The sequence below is a fragment of the Dasypus novemcinctus genome, chromosome 5 (genome assembly GCF_030445035.2).
Source record: "Dasypus novemcinctus isolate mDasNov1 chromosome 5, mDasNov1.1.hap2, whole genome shotgun sequence".
NCBI lineage: Eukaryota > Metazoa > Chordata > Mammalia > Cingulata > Dasypodidae > Dasypus > Dasypus novemcinctus.
In genome coordinates this window covers 73,991,235-74,009,615 of record NC_080677.1, presented here as the reverse complement: position 1 = coordinate 74,009,615, position 18,381 = coordinate 73,991,235, and the positions used below count along the sequence as shown (strand labels likewise).

Below are 18,381 nucleotides of genomic sequence, written 5' to 3'. Positions count from 1 at the left end.
CTGAAGTGACGTGTTATAACTGTGAAGTATATACTGGATTTTAAAGAGTTAATATGATAAAAGAATGTGAGGCAAATTGGTATAGAGAAAAGGGAAGATGAGTTACAGCTGGGATCCAGAAAACATGGCTGTGAGACTAAGACCCACCTGGAAACCTCCTGAGGGGAAGGCTGCTACTAAAGAACAAAGCTGGAAAGACCCGGCAAGACCCTGGCCACAAGGTCCCATTTGGAATGCTTTCAGAGGCCCCAGATAACTCCAAACAGGCCTCCCATTGGTCCCCTGAGAGCTAACAGGCGGGGGGTGGTAAGCAACCAATCAGAACAGCAAACAGCTGGGGTCCCTCCCCAACATTAGGAAAGCGGAAATGGAAAGGTCTTAAATGGTCTAGCCTGGAGCCCCATGGGTGCGTCTCACCCTCCAGCACCCCCGCAACCATATCTGCAGTTGAGTACTGTTTTTCTTTTCTTGTTTCTTATAAACTCTTTATTCCTTTGCCTACCCTATGGCGTGTCCTTAAATTCTTTTATGCAGCATAGCCAAGAACCTCTAAGCCCAGAACCTAGAGCTTCTGCTAACAAATGTAAAAGGTTTTATTATTAACTTTTTTAATGGATTACTTGTTGAAATGATAGTATTTTGGATATAATGGATTAAATAAAATATATTACTAAAATAAATCTCTCCTATTTCTTTTTATTGTTCTAATGTGGCTATCAGAAAATTTACATTATATTTGTGTCTTGCATTATATTTCTGTTCAACTCTGATTTATATATATATCAACATATATAGGCTTTTTAATATAAAACACATTCTTATTTCCTTTATTTCGCAATATTGCACAAAAATACTTGAAGTAAATACATTCAGATCTATATTTAGCTTTTTGAATGATTGATTACTATGTAATATTAGAGATTCTTTATTAGTGGACATTTAAGTCATTTTTCATTTTCACTTTTACTGTATGTACAATGCTAGGAGAAACATATTAAGAAAGATTTTTATTGGTGAGGGATGGTTATAAGGCCAAATAGCTTCTATGCTAAATTTTAAAAGAAACTGGAGAAGGCTAAGGGAAACTTTTAGAAATCAAAGTGATGAGAATAATGGAAAACAAGGGCAACAGGGCGTTATTGGGTGTAAAAGGTGAAAGAACGATATGGAAACTCAGTCACAGTGGGTTCCAGGAAGAGCACAAGATAGACAGTGATGGAAAGTAGCTACAGTTTCCAGTGATAGTAGGGATAACAAGAAACTAATAGAAGTTCTAAAATCAGGGACATCAGGGCTTTCTGGGGTATCTTGTCCAAAGGAACAAATTACATACCTGATTTCCTACAGATTTTGTAATAGTGTGATGTTCTTAGGGATAATAAACAAGATACTTGATTATGTTTCATATCTTCTGTTTATAAAGGCAGAAAGTATTTTATGAAAATTTCTACTGGCAACAATTACAATTTTTAAGTGCTAATTATGTGTTAGTTTCAGTTTTCTGGAAAAATAACATTACATGATGATTTTACCTCTGAAAATACTTTTTAAATAAATGAAATACTGCATTAAAAAATAGAAATGATTAAAACCACTTTAAATACATATTAGCTAGTGAATTATCTATACAGAAATATAACAAACCCATGGATAAAAGAGGTTATGTACCCTGGCCTAGATCTGTCATTTTTGCTAGTTTCTGAGAAGACACCCTGAGTACAACTTTGAAAGACAAAACCCTGAGTGGACAGATATCCTAGACCTGCCCGCCTGAGAAACTATGTGTCATTTCTCCACTGATGTCCACCCATCTAGCCCAGCCCAGGGGTGTGTGAAGGAATGTGGAAAAGAAGTGCTCTCAGGCAAATTCAGGAAATGCTTGACTTTTATTTTAGAGGTGGGGCCAGAGATTGAACCCAGGACCTCATATGTGGGAAACTGGTGCTCAACCACTGAACTACACCAGCTCCCCAGTGCTTAACTTTTATACTCTGAACTCCAACCTATTAGAACTACTCTAGATGGCCAGAATCAATGACAATATTGCCTGCAAAGAACTTGTAATACACTCTACATAAGGGAAAATAAACAGCGTAGGACTGTGTTGATTTTCCAAATGTTTTGAGTGCATGATATATTTCAATATTTCAGAATTGTATGAATTATATTCCCAGTGCTCCCAGGTCACTATTAGATTCCAAGGCAGCAAAAGGTTCAAGGCAAATTAGGTAAAATACAGACACAGAATAGGAAACATTTAATCATTTAGTGGTATTTTATAGAAGTAAAAACAAACAAACAAACAAAAAAAACAAAAAACCATATTTAGCATCACTAGAAAAAGTCTTTTAAAATTTGGACTAGCTATGCTAATTACACTACAAATGAAGTCATTTACTTTTCTTGGTTAATAGCAGTACAGTTCAAAGTTCTCATTTGCAAATGGGCTTACACCCACAGAACCAGGGGCTGGGACTTGAACATACATACCTTTTGTGGAGGACATGATTCAATCCCCAACAGTGATGAAGGCCAAGATGAACAAAACGACTGTTGGGAGAACACTTCTACTCTCACATAGATTGCCTCCAGAAAAGAGCAAGGAGAACATAAAATCCCTTCTGGCAAGTGTGCTCTGCTTCAGAAAATAAAAGGCATTGGATTTTGGATTTTGCTCCTAAGAGGTATGGGAAGGAAAAAAAGATAGAAGAGACTGGGAAGCAAGGTGTCTAAGAAATGCTATAAGCCAAAGCTTCATCGAGTAAAGTATTGTAAATTACTCCATCATCACCACCACCACTAACAACAACAAAAATTCAGAAAGAAAATAAAACAACATATGATTTCTAGTTGTTTCTGTATAGTGTGGACATTCTGTGAATGAGGTAGGGATTTATGGATTTGTGTAAGTTAATTAGGTTATACATTTGGACCAAATCAGAACAGAATAAAATGTATGTGAAAATAGAAGCAGAGACAGAGATACACCACCCAAGATCTCATGGACAGGAGTTAGCAGGTGACTGAGTTATAAATGTGTTATATCTGTGATCCACCCAACAACTTGTCAAGTAGTTAAAGCAGATGTCATTACCCTTTAACAGACAAGGACACTGCAGACAAGGTGGTTAAATCATTGACCAAATGACATAGCAAATTAGTCTTGGAGTAGAACTACAATCTATGTCTCTTCACTTCTGGACTTACGTTTTTGCATTAAATTTCCTTTATTTTCTTTATTGAGACAGTGACAGAACAGTAGTAGCATGCCTTAGTGGGAAGAATCAAGAAAACAAGCATCAAATCTATGCTTTTAATTAAATTGCTAATGATAACTTTTTATTCATTCATTCATTCAATAAATATTTGTTGAGTTCCTATGTGTGACCAGTGCTATGCTAGGTGATAGCTCTCTGCTACTGAATAAGGACAATTTCAACAAAGTGAATCTTAAAAATATAAAAGATAAAAGACTAGCAATGGAGAACTGTGTAATTTAGTGTTCTTGAGTTTTTTTGTTTCTGAAATTGCATGACAAACAAAGTCCAAACAGTTTCATTGGCAGAACTTATTAGTTAAGAATTTAAAACTAACCACATCAACCCTCACACATTGTCCTCTTTGGAAAACAGTTTGGAAAGTTCCTCAAATAATTAAACATAAAGTTAGCATATGATCCAGCAATTCCACTCCTACGTATATACTGAAGAGAACTGAAAACATATGTTCATGCAAATACTTGAACATGAATATTCAAAGGAGTATTATTCATAATAGAAAAAAGGTGGAGACAACCCAAATGTCCATCAACTGACAAATGGATATACAAACAAACAAACATATACACATGCATTGGACATACATTGGAATACAATGAATATAATGGAATATCATTCAGTCATAAAAACGAATGAAGTACTGATACTTGCTATAGTATCATGCTACAGCATTAAAAATAATGTGCTAAGTGAAAGCAGCCAGTCAGCCACAAGAGGCCACATATTGAATGAATCCATTTATATGAAAAAATCAGACAAATACATAAAGACAGAAAGTAGATTAGTGGTTGCTAGGAGCTGGGGGTAGGGTGGGGGAATTAGGAGTGACTGTTCAGTGGGTGCATGGTTTCACTCTGAAGTGATGAAAATATCCTAGAATTAGATAGCGGTGATGTTTGCACAGCCTTGTGAACACAGACACACAAAAACTGCATTGTACACTTTAAAATGGTGAATTTTATTGCTTGTGAAATACATCTTAATTTAAGAAATTCATCACATTCCCTATTTGGACAAAAAAATACAGGGCAATAAGACCTGTATCAAAATGAACACTACCCACACTGCAGTTATGGTAATAGCCCCATTGCTTCATTTTCCTTATCAGTGTTTTTTTGTGCTATACAAATTTTCCTTTGGTCAGCAATCTTATGTGAAAAACCAGTCTCAATAACCTTATGGAAGCTGCACTTCTAAAAAAGATCTGATGCTGTGCTTTGCTTTGATTTTTAGCTACTGTTCTCAGAATAGTATAAAATAGTATAGAATAAAAAAAAAATCAAATAATTACTTTGAATTTTACTTTCTAGCACCAAGAAATGCTTGAAAAGTACCTTGCCATTCTAAATATTCTTCCTAGTCCCAGAGTTTCCAAAAAACTATTCAGAAAAGAGACAGGAGCACTGATTGGATCAAAGCACTACTCTGTCAATAACTGCAGTCCCAGATTTTCGAGGCTGAGCTTTGGTGAAAGGATGACGTTGAATTTGTCACAAAGCTTGAGAGCTAAGCAGTACCTACCAGTCAACACAAAATACAAAATTGTGGGCCAACATACTTGGATTTACTTGTCAAAGAGAGTGTGCCCCAAATAGACCCTGAGCCCATTTACCCACCTAGATGCATCAAATGAAAGAGCAAATTTCCGACAGAGATCCTGCCATGGAGATTAGAAACAGGATGTGCAAGAAGTGCGTGGAGTCTAGAAATCATCAATATAATGAGACGTACTCCACATCTAGTGAGGGCAAGCATGCAAAAGTTTGGCTCTCAGAACTGGCCGCCTCCGAGGTCTGAGGCACGAAATAAGCCTCCCTTGGTTAGCCCCTCGGGACGAGGTATGCACCTACGCCTCCCCGCAGGGGAAACTCACGCAAGCCCCCTCGCACCACCTCCATCTGGGCCAATCTCAGGGCCTCCTACCTCGTAAAGACACGCCTGCTCTCTTCCACCTATCAGCGAGCTATCCAGCTCAGCCCTCTCAAATTTAAGCTCTCCCTAGTAACTACTGACCAGCCTAGTAGACGAGTTCTGCTTCTATGCCCTTATAAGGTAACAACAGCTAATCTAGCCTATCAGAACCCAATCACCCTCCACCAATCCCCTCTCTTCATACTCTATAAAACTGCTTGTACTTCCTCAATAAAGTAGACCTGCGCCATCCGCCTCGTCTCCGCAGTTGTCCTTCGAGTCACTGTGCGTCCTCTCACGCCTGTGCCTCCCCACCTCCAGCCCCCTGTCTAGAGAAGCCTAGAGAAGCGGGGGCTCCTCACCTCAGTCTAGAGCACTGTCTAATTAAATTATTTAATTTGTCTTCCTGGGTGTCTGGGATAGAGTAATAGTGAGCTGGGAATGAAGGAAACAAAATAGACCAGCCACAGTGAGAGGCTACCAACATTCTCTTCTTAAATGGTAATCTTTTGCGCCAGTTATTTTTCTAATAGGAGATTTAGGAAATGATCTGCAGCACTTGGTCACTTGACTCTCCATTTCCCATGCTGCTCTGTTTGGGCATTGTGGTCACTTAAATTATGTATCCCAGTTTAGGCATGTTCTCAGTCTTAATCGGCATCCCTTTGTGTATGAACCTATTGTAAACAGGAACTTTTGAAGATGTTATTTTTAGTTAGGATGTGGACAAACGAAGCAGGGTGGGTCTTAATCCAGGTTACTGGAAGCCTCGATAAGCAGAAGAAATTAAGATGCAGTGAGAGAAAACCAGAGGAAGGAACTAGAAGCGGGAAAGAGCTGGACATGGAAAGTCAATGGGAATCGGGAAGAGAAAGGAAGGACATGGCCATGTGCTGGGAAAGCCCAGAACCCCAGGGATTCCCAGCCAGCCAGAACATTACAGGCGGTGGGAGGAAGCCAGCCTTCTAGCTTCCGGGATGGTGAGACAATAAATTCCTGTTGTTTAAACCAAAACCAGTTTGAGGTATTTGTGATAACACCTCAGGTAAAACTAAGATAGGCATGTAGAAAAGCCTGGACAATTTTATGTCTTAATGTACCTCATATGTGATTTTTCACCCATTCAATGACCGCAGTATGACAATAAGTTCATTTCTTAATAACATAACATAAAAAATATCTGTCCCTTTTAGCCCCTAATCCATACATAGCCTAGTGAATTATTCATATTAGAAAATGCTTGTTAAACTCAATTCCATTACTTGAAATAATATTGCCAATAACTGTAATCAGAACAGAAAATCTCTCAGTGCTTCCCTGAATCCCTTTGGCCTGGCTCCTACCCCCAGTCCTCCACCAACCCTTCTGTTGCAATTCCTGCTGAGCTGAATGAGACAAACATGACAGATTAAACAGTGAGCTACAGTGAAAGAAAACAGCTGCGCCAACAGGAAGCATTAACAGAGAGTAGAGGTGTCAATATTGCTAATATTTTTTAATCCAATGTAGTAAATAAATAAACATACTGTCTTTATAAAGCCACATAGATCTTTCCTTAAGAAGTCAGTCTGCTTCAAGGTGCAAGTTGGCCCAAAGTTTGCTTGATCCTTTATTAGAACAGCAGTTTTGGAATTTTGATAAAGTCAAACAAAAACATGGGAAAAAAAGAAAAAGAAATGTCTCAATTCTAAAGTCATTCTCTAAAAGAAAAGTAGGCAGATTGGGAAGCATAAAACGATAAGGCAAAGAGGAATCATAAAAATATATACAAAATTTTATTGTTGCCCAATATACAAATGGATACTGTATCATGAATTTTATTATAAAGTGCTTTCTCTTTTTGGATATTATCCAAACTCCTCATCTTGGCCCTGAAAGCCCCATTGTCTGCCTTTATCTAATCTTTTCTGTCTTCTGTTTTATTCTTTCTCATTGATCTGGCAAATTCTGTGTGCTGTGTTATGTATTACTTTATTTAATTATCACAACAATGCTGCTGATATCTCAGCTTTGAAGAAGAAATTGAGGTTTAAACACTGTCTAATTAGAATGTATTTAGAATTAATTCCAAACTCCTTATAATGGCTTGGAGCGCTCTATAGGCCCCTGCCTACCTTCTAACACCCATTTCTCTTATCTGCTTCCTCTCATCGTCCTCATTAAGCATCAGACAAACTGACCTTTGGATTCTTTGATCAGGCCAACCTGAATTCCACCCTATGAACTTTGTACTTGCTATTCTTTTTCATTGGAATCTTCTTTCCCCAAATCTGACTCCTTCCTATCATTCAGTTCTCAGCTCAAATGTGTCACTTCCTCAGAGTTTCGTCTCCTGAACACTCAGTTGAAAGTACCGGATTCTCTGCCCAGAGTAACTCTGTGGTGCCCAGGGAGGTGCATTGTCCGGTTCTCCCTTCTAGATTTGGGTTTTTGTTTGTTTGTTTGTTTGTTTTCAGGAGGTACCAGAGATCAAACCCAGGACTTTGTACATGGGAAGCAGCGCTCAACCACTTGAGCAACATCTGCTCCCCTTAGGTCTCCCTTTTAAAAGACTGACAGTCTCCAGCTGCCCTACCTTAAGATTCACTGCACTGGTCACACCCAGGACTGAGGTCTCCTTCCCCTAGGCTGTCCCTAGCCCATACCTGAGCAAGGTAAGTGGTACTCAAGCCAGGCCATTTCTGCTCAAAGCAGCACATCTCTAATGGGCAATAAGTACTGGGGAGAGGAAGAAGGGCTCTCCATTGGCCTGGCCAAGACTTTCTCAGACCTTCACCACGTCTGAGGCTCTTTCTATTTAATCCTCTCTCTCTTTTTCCCTCTCTCCTTCCCCAGGTGGCAGAGCTGCATCAGGTGTTCTAATGGCTCTCTCCCCACTTACTTCTGCTCCCTCTCTCCTTTTTCCTTTGCAGGCTCTTCTCCCAATAAATCTCTTGTGCCTCTAATTCTATGTTCAATAATTGGTCTGTAGTGTTCCTTTCTTTGGGATGTTTTTGGTTTTGGTATTAGGGTAGTGATGGCCTCATAAATGAGCTGGGCAGTATTCATGCTGCTTCTATTTTCTGGAAGAGAATGCAGAGAATTAGTATAATTTCTTTCTTAAATGTTTGTTAGAATTTAAGAGTGAAACCATCTGGTTCTGATGCTTTCCTTTTTGAAAGGTTATTAATTCAATTTATTTAATAGATATATAGGCCTATTCAGATTTTTTTATGAGTTGTGGTAGATTGTATCTTTCAAGCAACTGGCCCATTCCATCCAACTTATCAGATTTGTGGGGGTAGATGCACAAATCATAATACACCTTTATTGTCTTTTTAAGGTCTATGGAATCAGTAGTAATGGTTCGTTTTTCATTTCTGATATGAGTAATTTCTGACTTTTCTCTTTTTTTCTTGGTTCGTTTGGCTACAGTTTTATGGATTTATTTTTAAATCTTTTCAATAATCAGCTTTTGGTTTTGCTGATTTTCTGTATTGATTTCCCCAATGTTTTTTTTTCCCTTTATTCTTGTCCCTTGTGCATTTGATACATTTGAAATTATAAATTGTCCCACCCCCTTCAAAAACCTCTCCTTTCTTCACTTACGTGTTATTGTATTCCTCAATGCCCCTGCCTTCCATTGACTTCAAGAGTTGCCTTCTTCAGCAGGAAATTAAGCCTTTTAAAATTGTTTTCTAAATATTTCTGAGAGTCCACCAAGACGGCATCATTTCATATGTGCTTACAAAGCAGACTATTGGTTGACGTCACTGCCTAATGTCCTCCATGTTTTTCCTCTTCTTTTCTAGCTTCCTTTTTGTCATTACCACTATTTACTACTTGCGGGATACTGAGTATTGTCAATGATGCAAGGCAATCAGGAGAATGTGATTGCCATACTCAAAGGGCTGGCTCTAGATGCTTTTAGTCCATCAGTTCCCAGGTTCCAGAGTGGTGGTATGTTCCATGCAGAGACAACGGCCTCTGCATCGTCTCTGTGCCACACTTTGTACACTACTTACTCAAAGATCATTGCTTGCCTCACCAAAGTCCTTAGTGATAATTCCACAGGCTCTTGTTTTTCAACTTTTGCCCAGAATCTCTCAATATCTCTAACAGTCATGATTTTGGTTTGGGGACTTTATATCTCTAACCATAGAAGGGTACAGAGTCATACTACCACCCTGTCCTCTTAATTATTCTTAGCCTTTCCAAAACGTCAGTGCAAAAAACTGAGAGATGTCCATATATCATGTTTGCTCCCAGTTTAGCTCTTAGTCAGTTTAAGATGTGATACACACTGCCCTTTCGATCTGTCCCTCTCTCTATGTATACATATATGTGTGTTTTTCATTTCCCAGTAGCCAAAACAAATACCATACCACAGGTTTGCTTAAACAATGGGAATTTATTGGCTCACAGTTTTGAGGCTAGGAGAATTCCAAACCTGAGGCATCAAGGCAGTGCTTTCTTCCTGAAGACTGGCATTCTGGGACTAGCTGCTGGTGAAACTTGGTTTTGGCTTTTCTGTCATGCAGTGTACACCATGGCCTCTTCCTGCTTCTCTCTCTGACTTTCACTTTGTCTATAATGGAATACAGTAATCCAGATTAAAGCCCAAACTGATTCAGTGGGATTACACCTTAACTGAAGTAACATCTTGAAAAGATCTTATTTACAATGGGTCCACACCCATCAGAATGGAGGCATACAGGCATACCTTATTTTACTGCTCTTCACTCTATTGCACTTTGCAGATATTGCTTTTTTTTTTTTTTTTACAAATTAAAGGTTTGTGGCATCCCTGCATCAAGCAAGTCCACCAGTGTCATTTCTCCAACAGCATGTGATCACTATGCATCTCTATATCACACTTTAATTAAGGTATTTTTTAATGATATAATGCTATAGCACACTTAGTAGACTACAGTATAATGTAAACATGACTTTTTTATGCAATGGGAAACAAAAAATATACATGTACTCGCTTTACCAAACCCACAATATCTCTGCTGTATGTATGTAAGTTAGGTTGTCCTAACTTCTGTTTTCTATGGTTCTTCTCCATCCCTACACTAATCCACCAACACACCAAGCCAACATATCTTAGATGAACTCTCCTTTCCCGTTTTTCTTTCTGTCATATGACAGTGTATACAGAGAAAGGATTGGGGTCCAGAAGGAGTCTCCGAGTTCTAATATCAGTTCTGACACTAATGTGACTTGCGAATAATACACAATCTCACATTTGGAAGGTGTGATGGTTAGGCTAATGTGTAAACTTGGCCAGGTAAAGGTACCCAGTCGCTTGATTAAGCAAGGACTGGGCTAACTGTAATATAAGGACATTTCATGGACTTTAATCATCAATGAGTTGATTGCATAGATGGCTGATTACATTTACAATCAACTGAGGAGATTGCTGTCAGCAGTGAGTGATGTCTCAGCTAATCGTTGAAGGCCTTAAAAGGAGAAGTAATTTCAGCATTCAGAGCGAGAATTCCCATCTCTACTTCAGATAGACAGCATCTTCTGGGAATTCAACGAGGACCTTCATATGAGTCCCTGGCTTGCCCTATGGAATTTGGACCTGTGCATATGCCTGGTTGCATGAGACAAATTCAAAAAATCTCACACAATTTACAGATATCTCCTATGGGTTCTGTTTTCCTAGAGAACCCTGACTAATACAGAGGTGATCATAAAAGTACCCCGTATGAGATTATCCAGCTGAGATTTGGAAATCTTGGTCAAGATGCCATGAATTTCTGCATGGGAGACTTGTATACTGTTCTTCCTCATATAAAGGTAATTTTTTTTCCTGCTGTTTCCTTCTAACACTCCTAAATATACTGCCTTAAAACCAAGCACAAAATTTCTATTCCCTTTGATTCTTAACATCCCTTCAGTTATTTTGAAATAGCTCTCATGTCACTCTGTACCATTTCTTTTCTACATTAAGTACCCCTAGTTTCTTCAATTATTTCATATGACACAATTTGGAGTTACTTTAAAGCTTTAGTTGCTCTCTAATGAATGTGTTCCAATTTTGACTCAACATCTTTTTCCAACTCCTTTAACATAAGATGCTCAGTATTATGCAGTAATTAAAAAAAAAGTGAAGTACTGATATATGCTACAACATGAACAGTGAAAATGGTATGCTAAGTGAAAGAAGCTAGTTATAAAGGGTCATATATTGTATGACTCTGATTATATGAAATGCTCAGAATTGGCAAATAAATTTAGATAGCTCTATATGGACAGAAAGCAGACTAGTGGTTGCCTAAGATGGGGGTGGCGGGAGGTGGGATGGGGAAATTGGGGAATGCCAGCTAAGGGATATGGGGTTTCTTATGGAGGTGATGAAAATACCTTAAAATTGATTGTGATGACATTTGCACAACGCTGCAAATACAATAAAAGCCAATGAATTGTACATGTTAAATGGGTGAATTGTATGGTCCATGAATTACATCTCTATAAAGCTGTTAAAAACACAAATATTATGCTGACAAAGGAACAGTATTCTGAAGTAGGGTGTTTTAATCTCTAAATTTCAATTTACTCTCTTCAGAATAGGTATGTTAATAATATCTGCTCCATCTCCTTGGTGTGTTTGTTGAATCATATTTTGCAACATCATAATTATGTAGTTTATTTGAATGACTCTTATCACCTCGTATCTGGATTACTAATACAATCTGCCTGCTGCTAACTCACTTGTTTTACACATGGTGGCAAGAAATTTTTTTCAAATATTTATTACCCAACTTACTCCGGAGAGTATACGGACACTTAGTATTTATCATATCAAGTTCAACTCTTTACCTTAATGAAGGTCTCTGCCAACTTTGTCTTACACTTAATAGCATTCTTCACAGCCAAACTATATTTCAATAATAAAACAAATGCTTTCTCTTATGTATACTTTTCACATTAACCCTTTTAGCTGGTTATTTCTCTGAAAATATACCCCTTGAAAGTCCCTACCAATTCCCAGTCATCAGGTCCTTCAAAAGTTTTTAAGAAACTTTATTTTCTTGGAATTTTTCTCCATACCAACCATGCTATTACTATGCATGCTCTCAGAAGTTTAGCTTCATTTAAAGCTAATTTATAGTTCTAATCTTTCATTTTAACTACTTACCTACTTGTCAGTTTCTCTAATGAGAGAGGTAATGTGTATCATTCTGTTGCAGCTTTGTTTTTCTCTAAAAACAAAGTCATTTCTATCATTACTTAGTCAGGATTGCATTCTCTTTTGCTGCAACTGCTGTTGTTCCCACACTCCCTCTGGTCTGAAACAGGAAAGAATCACAAGAACACATAATTCAAATGGACCATATACAGTCTATCAAAAAGTTAACTTTGTTAAGTTTAATTCCGGTTTCTGAGGAACATCAACATTCAGCGTGCCAAGAAATATAAAGTAGGTAGGTGGTAATTAAGTACGATTTAAGGCTTGCTCATTTTTGGTGTTATATAGCACAGAATCATAGGAAGAGCTGAGGTAGGGTTTTGAAATGGCCTCTCTTGAACCTATCTAGTAGGACTCAAATAGAACAGGAAAGGACATGTCCAATGAGGAGGAACTGACAATCTCTACTATCCGACAGGCCTGGGCTGACAAAATGATTCACAATAAAGTGGGTGTGGCCGTACCAGCAGCTCAGCCTCACCTCCCTGGAAAACTCAAGCCCAGTTTCCACAAATGATTTTCAGAAAATAAGACGTCTAGATGGAAATCAAGAAGCAATCTTCCAGTCTTTAATACACCAAAGAAGATGTTTCTCTTTGCTACCAGACTCATCTTCTAATCAGTCAACATTTCCTGTGGTGTAGGTAAGGGAAAGGCGGAGGGCAACTCTGGCTGATCCGGAAGAGAACAGACTGAAAACTTACCCTCATTCATTCCCTGCTGAGTGGAATTCATTCTGTTGAGTGGGATGCCTGTCCCAGCTCCAGGAGTTTATTTTACCCTGTCCAGTTAGAACTGGCTAGATAGCCTATTGCAGACATGGAAGCTAAGGCCTGCAAAAATGAATAGCGTGCCCAATGGCACGTGAATTACCAACACGGTCATAAATATTGATTTGAACGTCTCATGGAAGTCTGTTATGGTGTGGAGCAGATTTGTTTATTTGTGTAGGTGTGTTTTATTGCTCTTACTTCTGTATATATACACATACGCACATACACATTTTGATGTCTCCCGTTTTCTTGGGTTATGAGGAAATCATTTAAAATGTTTTCTTCTTGTAGAACGGAAAAGTGCGAATGGGTGGAAGGAGGTTAGGAAAGGCAAAAGGAAGAAAGTTGGTGACCCTAATTCCCCCCTCTAGACACCGAACCCCTCCGCCCGGCTCCTCCTGCTCCCCACTGTCCCCGTCTCTGGTTTCCCCACGGCTCCATTTCCTCCTCAGCTCCCTCTATTTTCCACAGTCTTGAACGCCAGCCGACAGGGGTTCTGCATTTTCAAAGCCCTCGCGTGGCTGCCGAAGCTGTGTCTGCTCAAACGCCCAAGACCGGCTTTTTCGGGCTTCGAACTTTGGCAGCTCTTCCACCCCTTCCCGGAGCGGCAGGTCTGCACAGGTCCTCCGTGTGAGTAAGGGGAAGACGTTACCCCGCTTCCACGGAGGGAGCAGGATAGGGGCCAGCGAACGGCCGGAAGGCCCCGGCCTCGAGGGGCAGTGTCTCGCTCCGCGGTCGCTCGTACACGACGAGAAGACCCGGTTCCCGGGACCTCGGGAACGGCGCGGCGGCTGAGGACGGCGGGACCGCGGGGGCGCGCGGCCCTCGAGGGGGCGCTGTCCGAGGGCGCGGGCGCGGGCGCGCGCCCTGGGAGTGGTCCCGGCCGGCGGGCGGGGCGGGCGGGGCGGGCGGGGCGGGGCCGCGGCGGCGCGCGGGCGCCGGGCTCCGCGCGCCTGCTGGAGGCTGTGGCGCGGCCGGCGGCGGGAGGGCGGCCGTCGCGGTAACCAGCGCCTCACATCTCCGGGCTTCGGGACGCTGACGGGCGCTGGGAGCGCGGCCCGGCCTCGGACCCAGCCGACCGCGGCTGCCCGCTCCTTTGCGGAGATCGTTTTCCTAGACTCTGTTTAGGAAGTGGGTGGGGGTGGTGTGCCCCACACGGGGAGGCGTTCGAGCGACCGCGTCGAGAAAGAACAACATTCACCTGTGTTTCGAGACAGCGTGTCAGACGTGGAGGGAACGGCGGCGATCTCTCGCTTTGGGCACAATGGGCTGTACGCTGAGCGCCGAGGACAAGGCGGCGGTGGAGAGGAGTAAGATGATCGACCGGAACCTCCGCGAGGATGGCGAGAAGGCGGCGCGCGAGGTCAAGCTGCTGCTGCTCGGTGAGGGCGGCCGCCGGGACGCGCGGGCGGGGGCGGCTCGCGGGGCGGCGGGGCGGGCCGGCGGGCGACGCGGGCGCGCGGGGGTGACCGCTGCGGGGTCTGTGGCGTTTTTCAAACCCGAAGGGATCGTGTCGAGCGAGAGCCTGTCGAGTGCGGTGCCGCGCCGAGGGGTTCCTCCCCTCCCCAGCCCTCTCTCTCCTCCTCCCGCGAGGGTGAGCGCTCGCCGCGGTGGGGCAGGGCTTCGCTTCCCTGCGCGGCTGTAGCGGGCACGCAGCCGGGAGCCCCGGAGCGCTTTCAAGGCTGCGGATCACTTGTGAATCCTTTTCTTTGAAGGTAGCTCAGACTTACACAGATGAAGGGCCAGTCGCAACGAGAAATTAAAAGCACCGCACTCCTCCCCCGGAAAGACCCTTCAGACGAGGTTGTGGTATCCCTTGTCAAGAGTGCCGCGTTCCGTGCAATCAGTGCACCTTTTGTAAGGTCTTTGTGGGGTTGAAATGTGTCCTTGCAGTTAACTTCCTGTGGAGATTCAGTAAGTGTTAAAAGAGAAGAGCACTGATTATATTTACCCTGCGTAAGGAGGCATGCTGTACCTGGATGTTTGATTTTTTTTTTTTTTTTGTACTGTGGGAGCATGGAAACCACCAAAGTTGGGTTACATTTGCTTAAGTAGTAGTAGATAAGGCAGATACTTGAATGGTGAAAACCGATGTGAAAGGTGCTAAAGAGTCATGCCACACAAAAGGATTTTCTCTCCGATTCCACGGTTCCTCATGAATGAGGTTTGCCAGGTACACGTCAGGCTTTTATTTGTTCTTAATATTGTTCGCATGATGAAACGCTACGTGGACGTCCTTGCCAACTGTTTGAAAGAGGGGAAGGTGGGGGGGGGACGACGACAAAAAGAGTAAACCTGGATTTTGACTCAAGGATGTAATAAGAAAATATTCACAGGCTAAGATTTTTAGACCTTTGAGTAAGGATTTCCTTTTGTTTTGCTTGTCCTCTCCACCCAAGGTTAGGTACATGAGAGATTTTTTCAGAATCTTCATTTGAACTTCCAGCGATTATTTTTATTGTACTTGTTTTTTATATAGTTAGAATAAAAGAGAAATGCTGCACAAACCCGTTTTCAGTAGGCTTCTGCTTCAGCGGTTTAATGACTGCAGAAAAAATGGTGGGTTTCCCCCCCATCACTAGTAGGCTTAGAAGCAGCAAACTTGGCATGACTAAAAGTAATAAAGATCTGAGTCATTTTGCAAGCAAATTGTGAGATAACTTTGCATTTTAAAGACCTTTCTACCCGCCTTCCGCCTCTCTCTTCAATATATGACATTCTCAGTTAATACTGTTTATCTAAATTTTTATATTAATTAGAAATACTGTATTTTACCAGGCTAGTATATTTTTAGTGTTTTGAGCCTAGAAGAGACACAGATTGTCATTGAAACATGTGGACTGCTTTACTTGTGAACTGAGTGTGCTTGTGAGTGGAAACAAAAGGATTGAAAAGTTGTTTCCTTGCAGTTTTTGTACTCCTGCTGTGATATTATTTAAGTGCACCCCTTACACTGAGCCAGCATCCACCATGTTTAAAGAATTTGAAAAATTATTCCTCTGGTGATGGTGTTTTAGTCTCAAATTAGATGACTATTAGAGAGGGATGTGCTAGGATAAAGGTCAGAGGAGTTGGGTTTTACATACCGTATATTCAGAATAGGTTGGTATTTCTCAACCTTAGCACTGTTGACTTTGGGCGCTTTAATTCTTTGTCATGGGAGTTGTCTTGTGCAGTGCGGGATGTTGAGCAGCATCTTTGGCCTGTGCTCCTTAGATGGTGACCCTCCATTTGTGACCACCACAGTGTCTCCAGACATTGCCAAAGGCCCTCTGTGGGTGGAAATCAGGCCTGGTTAGAACCTCTGATCTAGATTAGCAATGAATTAGAGTTGAGTGTATAATGTATAACCAAAACTTGCATCTGCGCAGCCAGCTATAGTGAGAGTTATGAGAAAGGTGTAGAAGAGTTGTGGTGAAATTCAGAAAAAAGTTATAAAATTCTGATTTCTCCATACCAGTAACATTAGGAAGATTTCAAAAATTTTTATTTTAGGTAAGTGAATTCCTTCAGCTCTCTTTTCTAGCCTTACTTTTTTGCTTTCTCTTTCTTTTCTTTGCTCAGTAGGAATCGCCAAATCCCTTTCGCCTCCACTTCCCCCTTGTCTTATTCCCACTCTACTTTACCCTTTGTCCCAGTTTCCACACTCTAGTGCCTGTAAACAGAATGCTGATTTACTTATTTCATAATTCTTGGAATGTTTGAAAACTTCTTTTTTCTAATTTCACTTTAGCAGTGAACCATGACCTTTGGTTCTTTTTGTATATTTAAAGCCATATGTGTAAGCAGATAAAATAATTCCATATACAGCAGGTCAACTAAATCAAATATAGAAATATAAAATGGGTTCCTGTATAACCCAATGTCACTTCCATTTACATCATCATCTTCCTCTTCATTTATTTTATTTTTCCCACCAAATGACTTGTTTCCTCTTTAAAACTGAAAGTTTCTAAAATACAGCATATTAAATAGCCTTTGAATTGCATTTTTTCATTTAAGGAATGTGTAGTGTTTATGGCATCTGGCTTGAGAAAGTCAGATATGAGGCTTGCATATAATTAGTAAAAAGAATGCAGTATGGGAATCTTATAAACTTTTTTTTTTTAATCAAAAGTATTTTACTGTCCTCGTTAGGAGCAATGATTTGGGCCTAATGCCCAAAGAGGATATGGTCTAATCATTGACCTAAAGGAAATTAGGTCAGGTTTTGAGTAGTTTGAATCTTTTAGGTTTATTTTAATATTAGAATAACAACCATAAGTGGAGAAAATTATCTTAATAAAGAAAGTTTTCTTTCCACTATGAATGGCTAATCATTTTACAGGGAAGCATCTTTCTAGTGTTATCTTTAGTGTTTTATCTTTGAGGATGCCACATCTTTTCTTTTAAGTTACCATTAGGTCTAGGTTGTTTTCCTTTAAGACTGTAGTGTACATATGTGTACTTATTAAGTATTGTTTTATTTTAATTTTTCTGAGATATAAGAAGCTAGATTATGTAAATGTAGAATTTTTACAAATTGATCGTTTATAAATCCTTTCACTACAAAGCTCTGAGCTTCCTTTTCCTTCATTTATCCTTTCCTCCAACCCATCTTCCCCACAAACAAACAAAGAACCCATATCCTTTATCTTTCTTTGGTTTAGTTTAAGTATTACAGTATCCACTTTGTTGAATATTTTTCCATTTCTACCACTAAGCAACTGTTTCGGATGCTACATCTTTACTTTTTTTTTTTCTCCTTTTGAACTTGCCCCATGACTTGCCTAATTGAGAAATGGGTATGATAGGACTTTTGTATTTGTATTGATTACTTTAGCTGTTTCCTTAGAATTGGCTCCAGATCTTAGATGTCAGAAAGCCCATTTCCTTGAATAAATGGTATTATTTCAACATGGGTTGTGTGCTTCTCTCTCACTGGTATAACTTATATTAGCAATTACTTTAATATAATTCACAGGTAAGATTAAAGTGTATTTTGAAAGTACTGATTTTTCTTTATTTTGTTTTCATTACTTTCGTAATTCAAGTTCTTCTCTGCCTAATTCTAGTAGACTTACCTGCTTCTGAACTTTCTTGTCTTCCTGTCTGTTCTTCTAACTCTAGGTATGTTTTTTTAAGTGCTTATTCTTTGCTCAGAAATCTTTGTTAATTTCTCCATTGCCTGCAGATTAAGTACTTTCTTCTAGATCTGTCTTCTCTCAATCATTATACTCTTTCCCTAGGGCATCCT

General features: G+C 40.4%; 1 protein-coding gene and 2 long non-coding RNA genes across 6 annotated transcripts in view; 2 read left to right on the top strand and 1 right to left on the bottom strand.

Moving 5' to 3' along the window:
- Positions 1 to 7,495: 7,495 nt before the first annotated feature.
- Positions 7,496 to 14,001, top strand: LOC101411291 (uncharacterized). 2 transcript variants are annotated; one of them, XR_002793216.3, is made up of 4 exons: positions 7,497 to 7,843; positions 10,846 to 10,979; positions 12,791 to 13,016; positions 13,617 to 14,001. It is a non-coding gene; the product is annotated as an uncharacterized lncRNA (long non-coding RNA). The 2 variants fall into 2 exon arrangements; XR_009185842.2 differs by lacking the exon at positions 13,617 to 14,001 and having other exon boundaries at positions 7,496 to 7,843; positions 12,791 to 13,276.
- On the bottom strand, positions 9,560 to 14,436 carry LOC131278510 (uncharacterized). Its single transcript, XR_009185843.2, has 3 exons — positions 14,347 to 14,436; positions 12,322 to 12,472; positions 9,560 to 9,756 (listed from the first exon to the last, which is right to left on the bottom strand). It is a non-coding gene; the product is annotated as an uncharacterized lncRNA (long non-coding RNA).
- The window catches only part of GNAI1 (G protein subunit alpha i1), an 84,692-nt gene continuing 80,366 nt past the window's right edge, over positions 14,056 to 18,381 (top strand). Inside the window, exon 1 of one of the 3 annotated variants that reach the window (XM_004473386.5) lies at positions 14,056 to 14,527. In XM_004473386.5, coding sequence (XP_004473443.2) covers positions 14,410 to 14,527 — 118 coding nt within the window. In that variant the 5' untranslated portion in view covers positions 14,056 to 14,409. Of the gene's footprint in view, positions 14,528 to 14,564; positions 15,060 to 18,381 lie in introns of those variants that run through there. The other 2 variants (XM_071215194.1, XM_071215195.1) reach the window with 2 other exon arrangements.